At 36.0% G+C, this 9568-nt stretch overlaps 1 protein-coding gene and 1 pseudogene across 5 annotated transcripts in view; one reads left to right on the top strand and one right to left on the bottom strand.

The window, feature by feature from the left end:
• Positions 1 to 8916, top strand: part of LOC123237647 (E2F associated phosphoprotein) — a 35632-nt gene extending 26716 nt beyond the window's left edge. For all 5 annotated transcript variants that reach the window (XM_044664708.1, XM_044664706.1, XM_044664705.1 and 2 more), the window contains one exon: positions 8338 to 8916. In XM_044664708.1, coding sequence (XP_044520643.1) covers positions 8338 to 8608 — 271 coding nt within the window. In that variant the 3' untranslated portion in view covers positions 8609 to 8916. The remainder of the gene's footprint in view (positions 1 to 8337) is intronic.
• On the bottom strand, positions 3531 to 8188 carry LOC123236603 (annotated as a pseudogene).
• Positions 8917 to 9568: the final 652 nt, after the last annotated feature.

The following is a 9568-nucleotide window of genomic DNA, read 5'->3' as shown; positions in this document are numbered from 1 at the left end:
TACCTTACCTTACCTTACCTTACCTTACCTTACCTTACCTTACCTTACCTTACCTTACCTTACCTTACCTTACCTTACCTTACCTTACCTTACCTTACCTTACCTTACCTTACCTTACCTTACCTTACCTTACCTTACCTTACCTTACCTTACCTTACCTTACCTTACCTTACATCTTGGAGTTAATACTATATATTGGCTCCAAGGCAGAATAGTGCTAAGGGTAGGCAATGGGGGTTAAGTGACTTGCCCAGGGACACACAGCTAGGAATTGTCTGAGGCCAGATTTGAACCTAGGACCTCCTGTCTCTAGGCTTGGCTCTCAATCCACTGAGCCACCCAGCTGTCCCCTCCTTATTTCTTTCATAGACTATATGCTAAAATTAAATTAAAAGCTACTAACATTCTCATGACTTAAGGGTTAATTATTTTATAAATGGTCACCACAATACTTTTTAAAATTAATATTATATTTCCAAACAAATTTCTAAATATTACATTTAGCATATTACATTTGGTATAATATTAATTTTTCAATATTACATTGGCCAAAAGGCAGGCCCACAGTGCTGCTAATTCAGCCCTTAGGAATCAAGGTGCCCCAAGCAGAACTTGGAGGGATGGTGTTGTTGGAAAGGAACTTAATTTCTGACAATTAGAGAGAAGTGGAATTATCTATCTAGCTGCCCTTTTGGAGCCTCAGATTTTGTACCCCTCATCCTAGAGTTCCTGGCTTGTGGGCCATCAAACACTAAGTAGATGGAAGATAATTTTTCCAGAGCAGTTAGAATTAGTGATTATGAAGGAAGTGTTATCATCTTTGTAAGCCTGATCTTCCTAGTGCTAAGGTATTTTACACTGAGAGACTCATTGAGAACTACAGAGATTTGGCATCACCTCCCAATATGGATGTGATTATTTAGACCCAGGACTTCATCCTTCCCGGGACTCTCCTAAATTTAGTCACTCCTTCAAGTATAAATTGCATTTTTTGTTTTTGTTTTTCTCTTTCTCTTTTAGTGCTATCTGTGTCAAGTTTCTTAAATATAGCTGAAGGTATGCTATTAATAATCCTAAAGTCATTTTAAGTGGTATATGAGCCTCTAGAATAGAAGTGTCAAATAGGCAGCTCTTGGACACTATAATTGGGAAATATTTTACAAGATAAGTAAGAACACAATTTAACATAAATTATGTTAATATGTGGTTTTCTAAGTGATGAAATTATGAATGTCACATTTTGTTTCAATATAATATGTTTTTTCAATATAATAATAATCAAGGGATTAATCCCTTCTTTTGTCATTTTTTTTAAATTTTATTTTTTAAACCCTTAACTTCTGTGTATTGGCTCTTTGGTGGAAGAGTGGTAAGGGTGGGCAATGGGGGTCAAGTGACTTGCCCAGGGTCACACAACTGGGAAGTGTCTGAGGCCGGATTTGAACCTAGGACCTCCCGTCTCTAGGCCTGGCTCTCAATCCACTGAGCTACCCAGCTGCCCCCTCTTTTGTTATTTTTGCCAATTTTCTGAGTATGAGGTGAAAACTCTTGGTTGTTTTAATTTATATTTCTCTTTTTTGGAGGATATGCATTTCTTCTTTAGAGAATTATTTCCTTATGAATTTTGACCTTACATATTTGTTAGTTGTGATATCTTGTATTATCAAAAAATCCTTGCTATACTTTTCATATTTGACTTGCTTCCATTTTTGTTCTAGTTATATTATTTTCAGAAGATTTTAAATTATAAAATCATTTCTACCCTTCTCCAACATTTTCTTCTGTAGATTATTGAAAGCTTTTATTGTAGCTTTTTATGATATCTGGATTAAAAGTTATTTATATCCAAGAGTTTATTTTGCTCCTCCCATTTCTTTTGAGGCCAAAGCTCTTTTAGTCAAATCAATAGACAATTCTTTTTTTAAAAAATTATATTTTTCAGTTAACAAAAATCTGTTTTTGTTCCCACCTATTCTCCCAGTCCCAATGGAAATTGAAAAACAACAAATATCTGTGTCATAATGCAAAACAAATTTCCACTTAGCCATGTTCAAAAGACAATACATTACTCTCAACTTTTGCTTAGATGGCTTCTGTTTTTGGACAAGAGCATATCATGACTGTATTTTACATCATGGTCTGTAATACCTTTTCTCTAATATGTAGCTTTTGAAAAAAAAAACTTTTTTTCAATTAATAAAAAAAATTTTTTTTTCTCCTCACCTCTTTCCATTGGGGGAAAAAAAAACAAATATTTGTAATCAAACAAAATAAATTCCCATATTGTCTGCCTCTGAAAAATGTTTAACTGTATCCTGAGTCCTGATCACCTCTCTCAGGGGGACTAACACAGTGTTCTTAGTATGCTGTTGAGGTCTTCACCTCAAGTTGGCCAGGGTGTGAAAACATTGCTTCTACTCATCATTTCCCACTTAGTATAAATATAAAGCTCACAAATCTGGAACAGGAAGGACTTCAGAGGTCAATTAGTCTAACCTCCTCTTTTTTTTTAAACAAATGAAGCAATTGAGGTTAAATGACTTTCTCAAAGTCACAAAGGTGTTACACATTAGAGGTGGAATTTAAAAAAATATATTTTTCCATGTTTATTCGATACATTTTCTTTCCTTCCACTTTTCCCTCCCCCTACCTGGAGCCGACAAGCAATTCCACTGGGTTATACAAATGTTATCAATTGATACCTTTTCCCATATTATTCATTTTTGCAATAGAGCAATCTTTTGAAACCAAAACCTTAAATCATGTATGCATATAAACAAGTGTTGTCATATGTTTTTGTGTTTCTAGTCCCACTGTTTTTTCTCTCGATGTGGATAGCATTTTCTTTCTCATGTATAATTAGAATTTGAACCCCAGGACTCTAAATCCCAGCATCCTACTTTCGTCTCACATTACGTCCTTACCTTTTGGAAATAAAGTTTGTGTGCCCCTGCCTCTCTCTCTCTTTTCCCCTCATTGAGGCTGGGAAAACTGGCTTTACTCGGCCTTTTACTTTTGTCTTTTTCACTTATCTTACTTCAAATGATTATTAATCTTATAAAATATAATACTTGGAGTTATTGGATATTAACTTTAATCTTACACTTATAAGTCCTTAAAGGTAGAATTTGAATTCTGGTCTTCTTGTTTCAGAGCTAGTACTCCTTATGTTGTATGATGCCATTTACCTTAGAATCCTATATAGATCACCAGTAATGGATATCAAACCTCAGATATGAAAATTTTGTTTTTTTGCACATACTATTTTTTTTTTTACCATTACCTTCTTTCTTAGAATCAATAAGTATTGGTTCCAAGACAGAAGAGCAGTAAAGGCTTGGTCTATTTTCCAGGGCAGTTGTATTTGTTTTGATAAAATCTATATTTTCTTCTATTTTTTCAGCCTATTGACATTTTTTGGTGAAGAGAGTTTTGTAGCTAAATATGATATAATATGTTCAGAAGACAGTATATAAATTGCAGTATGTACAGCATCAGTTTGGGCTGAGACAAAAAATTCCTTGCACACCTTTAAAAAATCTTTTTTTAATAACTCACTAGCTTATAAAAAGTATCTTTAGTTATATTTCCTGTTCCAAATTTCCAAGTGAAGGGGCTATGGGTCCCTTTCCCAGACTGAAGGAGGTGGGGATGGAGAGAATAGGAAAAGTGATGTATGTGTCAGCCACATGCTCAATTCCCACCTCCTATATTCAGAGTTATTCCCTCTTGACATTCAATTCTCATTCAAAAACAAAGTTTTGTAGATTGTTCTTAATTATTATTCAGTAAGTCTCTGGTATTAAGGTATTCAGCTTCACATTGCTTCAACCATGGATGTAGCCTTTGAGGTCCTTGGTCACAGCTTCATGCTATCTTGTCTCAATACATACTTTCTCCAGTCTGTAAATCTGATGAAGTCCTGATTACTGTCTAGCTACCCTTAGTGCTCTAATCTTGTCCAGACAAAGATGCTAGCAGTAGTATTTGTGCTGGTGAGGTGGTCCTTCTAGCGTTCTGAGTAATGGCAGGTGACAGTTCCATAGTGGCCTCTGCTTCAGTGGTCTTTTCATCTGGGCAGACTGACACCAAGGTCATCAGGCCAGGGGAAAGTGGCATCTTAGTTCTTAAAAGTTCAGCTCAAACCACCTGAGACTTGAGTACTTGAGCTACCATGTCATCAGCGAGTTGGTGTTCATACCAAATATTGTTCTTGTCAATCCGTCTTATAGAGCTTGTCAAAAGATGTCTTTAAAGTGACTTATCATAGGCTTTCAGGATGGTATTCCTCATACTCATGTATAGGGACCACTAGTGAATGGCATACTAGAAGCAACTGCATGCAAAACCCAAAATAGACTCTACAGTATTGTATGTGTCCATGCCTACATCTCCAGCAGGGAAGTTATACACTCCACATTCTTTTATACCACTGTCTAGTTAGGCGGATACTATTTTATCTCCATTTTACAGATGTGGAAACTGAGGCTGAGAGGTTAAAAGAAAACTCAAGCTTCCATAGCTAGGGAATATTTAAGGAAAGATTTTTATTCTAGGTCAATTAAAAAAAATTTTTTTTTAAACTCTTAACTTCTGTGTATTGGCTCCTTGGTGGAGAAGTGGTAAGGGTCGGCAATGGCGACCCTTACCACTTCTCCACCAAGGAGTCAAGTGACTTGCCCAGGGTCACACAGCTGGGAAGTGTCTGAGGCCGGATTTAAACCTAGGACCTCCCATCTCTAGGCCTGACTCTCAATCCACTGAGCTACCTCGCTGCCCTTCTAGGTCAATTTAGATCCAACTCTAGCAGTATATCCATCAAGCCACATTCCCTACCCATGTATTATAAGGATGATATTAGAAATTAAGTATTGTTATATTAGTTTAGAGATAAGAAGTGAAGAAGCTGGCTTGAGAAAGAATTGGAGTTTGAAGCAGAGCTGAGAGAGAGCATCAGTTTCAAATGTTGACAATGTAAATAGTTTTTATGTGACAGTTAGTCTTTCTGGGTGTGGCAGTGGGAGTTGGTCTCTGGCAGTTGGCAGTCACTCACAGAGACTCTCTCCTGGCTGAGGTAGAAGGAAAGGAGAGAAAGACCTGAAGGAGTTAAGTGTTTTCCTTTTACAACTTGAGAAATACTAGTGACTATCTATTGATGTTTTTATAGATTGTTTTTAACTCTGAGAAGACCAAAGAAAAAGCTGGTCTTTGATTTAGACTCTTGAGTCTATTAAGGTTTAGAGTCCTGACTTGATTTTTGTTGAGACTCAACCAGCTAGCCTTTATTATTTTTATAACTTGAAGGTGAAGTTAAGAATTATAAGGATAATAGTGTTAGTTTATTTAGAATAGTAAAAATTTGTTAGTCAATATGATTCTCCAAAATCAGTTAAATAACAAATTGTAGAAACAAATAACTATTTCATAGACAGTGATGAGACATCCTACCAAAATATGTGGGATGCAGCCAAAGCAGTACTCAGGGGGAAATTTATATCTTTGAGCACATGTTAACAGATTAGGGAGGAAAAAAAATCAATGAATTGGGCATGCAAATCAAAAAACTAGAAAGCGAACAAATTAAAAATCCCCAGATGAAAACTAAATTAGAGAAAATGAAAATTAAAAGAGAAATTAATAAAATCAAAAGTAAAAGAACTATTGAATTAATAAATAAGACTAGAAGCTGGTACTTTGAAAAAAAACGAATAAAATTGGCAAAGTACTGGTCAGTCTAATAAAAAAAGGAAAGAAGAAAACCAAATTAACAGTATCAAAGATGAAAAGGGAGACCTCACCTCTAATGAACAGATTAGGAAGGATTAGTGTAGCCTGTATTATATTCATAACCTGGGAAATGATAGATGCCACCTTGAATGACAGGGAAGGCAGTTGGAAGACACAGAATGTTTCCAGGTGCCGTGAGCCAGGAGGAAACGTCGGTTGGCCTGACAGCATAAATACCCCTGACAGCCACTTAGAGGGGGTCTTTCTGGGTCTTTCTAAGTCTCTCTGGTCTCTATAGGTCTCTGGGCTCTAGGTCTCTGGACAGGGAATCTCTGAGTGGGTGGTGAAGGGAGGCAGGGAGGTCTATGAAGAAGAGGGTAGGAAGAATATGGATATTCCCTGAAGATTGTAAGAGCTAGTGCATCACCAAACACTGGTAGTGAGAAAGCTGAGAGAATAAGATCACCAACACAGCTGCATTAATAGCAGTCCCTATTCTCTGGCTTAGCTGTGGCCAGGCTGGGCCAGAGGTGTAGTGGAGAATAAAGCTCTAGCTTCTACTAGATCAATAGCCTATAATCCTGATTGTCAACTAGTCATAGATATTAGGTTGATAGGGTCTCCAATCCCAATCCTTGTCCTGTTTATCCTTTCCCTAGTTTAGATAAAGAGAGTTTAACAAGTACCTTCCTGAGTGGTCTTTATATCACGACCCTTGGGGAGGGAGTCAACTCAGTCAGATATCAAACGTGATCCAAGGCAAATCAAAGCCCTATATTAATTGACCCAACCCCAGGTTGGACCTGAAAGGGTTACACATCTATCCAACCTCTCGAGGGTCCTCCCTGGGCAACTGTTGGAGGAAAGGGGAAATTATAACAACCATCAAGGGTGATTGGGGTTAGTGTTCCTCCATCATCTGCAGCTAGGGAGAATACAGATAGATACATTCACATCACTATATATCTATATCTCCCTAGGCCCTTTTTGTTTATAGCACCTGTGAAAACTGGAGAAGTGGTTCCTTGCAGAACCAGAGTTTTATTTGGGTGGAGTTAGAATCTCTTAGAGTTAGAAATCCTTTTTATCCTTTTATTTTCAATAAATATTTTATTTTTATAACAAGTCTTTAGCATCCTTGCACCTGGCCCTGAGGAAGTTCACTGAAGAGAGCTTCACTTCATTGATATAAACTTAAGATACTTTGTTAGGACAGCAAACAGAGTATCTAAATCAGTTTATAATCCATAATCAATTCATTGCCTATATTATTTTACAGTCGCCTTTTAGTTTTACAGTTTTGGTGAGTTACATAGGACAAAGAACTAGAAAATCTGTTTTTAAGGGTCCAACTGTCATTTTGGGCATTTGGAATCGTTATCCCACACACAGCAGGGGTTCTGTTGAACCAGCTAGAGTAACAGTTTCACTGTGAGCTATAGTAACAGTGAGCTGAACTCTAAAAAATGGTGGCTCTGAAGCCCATCTCCCAGTGAACTTGATTCAAAGACTCTGGACTCTCAGAAAACCTGGTGAATTAGCTACACAAAATCACCATGGGATTTTTTCTGTTAGATATGGCTTCTTTCATTTTCACTATTGTACTGGATTATATACAAAATTTACTTGCTTATGACTTTCTAATGCCAGTAATCTCATTGACACTCCTATAGCTAATCTCTTATGTCCTTGTGCTAGTATTGTTTTTCATGTGCTTTTTACATGACGATCAAATCTTTGACAGTTGTTTTTAAACATTTAAAAGCAAACATCAAGCAAACTACTGCAAAGAATGATCTAATGTTAAAATGAACTATCTAGATACTAAACTCAATATGAGGAATTACTCAAAGCTAAAGGGACAATGGCAGAAAGCAAAGAACTTGAAGCAACTAAATTAGAGGGTGCAACTAAATCAGATAAACCAACTAAATTAGAAATGGAAACTGAAGCATTAGAAAGCACACCATGTTTCCTTTAAGGGAGATACCTGTAGTGTCCCCTGAGCATGGCTACTCCAGAATATAAAGAAGAACCAGTGGGAGTTGTAAAGCAGTTCAAGCGCTTAATTAAGCTTTACAATCCTTCTTATTTGGACTTCGACATCTGTATGGATGAATTATTGACAAAGAGGGAGAAATAGCAAATTATAGGGGACACTAATAATAACCCCCCAAATTTCCAATTGACCAACTGAGGATCCTGGGTGGAAGTTAACTCTGTTGAAGGGTACAGAGACTTAACTACAGCCAGGGAGGCAATAATTGAAACTTTGAGGCAAAATTCCAGATGTCCAGGAACCTGTTGTAAATTTGAGTGCCTAAAGCAGGAAGTGGGAGAGATTCCCTCCACTTTCCTCGATAGAATTATTGACTGTGCTGAAAAATGTATTGGGTTGGGCCTTTTATTTTTACAGTATAAAGAGATGATACTAATGATTGAATTATTTACCTGATATCATAGCACTCAAATGATATAATATATGTAAAGTGCTTTGCAAAGTGCATCATATATGTCAGTGGAAGTTTTGGTGAGCAGTTGATAGTGATAGTCTTACTTTGTTAGATAAACATGTATGTAACATTTAATTTCTCTTCCCCTTTCTCTTAGGCATGAATACTACAAAACTCAATACAGAGCAATGTTTGTGATGAATTGCTCTGTCAACAAAGAGGAGGTTCTAAGATATAAAGGCCCAATGAATCGGAAGAAAAGGCAGAGCCATAAGAAAATGAAGTCTGACAGTGAAGATTCTACATTTCAAGCAGATAATGAAGAAATATATCACCCAGTAAAATGTACTGAATGCTCAACTGAAGTAGCCGTATTTGATAAAGATGAAATCTTCCATTTCTTCAATGTATTAGCAAGCCATACATAAAAACATTGTTGACATTTTGCATACCTGCTACTATATAAAATATACATATGGAATATATATTCCTCTCAAGAGGAATACATAGAGTTTGTACAAGAGTTTGTACATTTAAGAAAAACTAAGAATTCTAAAGATATAGAATAAAAAAGAAATCTAAAATTATCATTTGAGGAAATATTTTCAGTCTTGATAAGTGGTTAGTAATTTTTAGGGTAGTTTGATTGAAAGGTAATTTGGAAGTCATGATGTTTAACAAGTAGTTGGATATTGATTAGAACTGTTTGGAATAAACATTTTCCTGAATTATAGCAGTTCTTGGCCTTTATGAAATTATTTTACCTTTGCCCTTTATGTTATTAGAAGCTTTTGTATTCTTTAGTTATAGGGTTTGGCTAACAAATGTGTCACTTTAGGGACAGCTGAAGAGCCAAGCCTCTAGGTTGCCCTGGTTTCAAATTTGGTCTCAGATACTTCCTAGCTGTGTGACTGATCAAGTCACTTAACTCTAATTGCCTAACCCTTATTGCTCTTCTGCTTTAAAACTCAGTATCCATTTTAAGACAGAAGGATTAAAAAAAAAACACGCATAACTTTATGGAATCTATCATAATCTGTACTTTCCTAGAAAGCTCCTTGAGCTAAATTATCAGTAGATCAAAAACAAGTATAGTACCTGAAGATAGTGATAAATGTGGTTTTTGAAACTATATTACAAGCTATTGTCAGTTAATGAATTCACTTATCAGGATTTTAAACTTAATGAATTTATTCATTAACAGGTTTATTCAAACGAATCCTTAAAAAGTAAAGCTCTTTGATCACTCTTTATACCCACAAGGTATCTCTGGTATGGCCTTTAGCTGGAGTTATATTTTTAGATTTGTAGTAATGGTTTTTAAAAAAGTTTCAACTTTGGGAAAATTTAAGCTTACAGAAATGACCTTTTTTAAATTTCCTTATTGA

Source organism: Gracilinanus agilis, chromosome 2 (assembly GCF_016433145.1).
Source record: "Gracilinanus agilis isolate LMUSP501 chromosome 2, AgileGrace, whole genome shotgun sequence".
Classification (NCBI taxonomy): domain Eukaryota; kingdom Metazoa; phylum Chordata; class Mammalia; order Didelphimorphia; family Didelphidae; genus Gracilinanus; species Gracilinanus agilis.
Note: the sequence above shows the minus strand (reverse complement) of the source record. Positions and strands in the feature narration are given on the sequence as shown.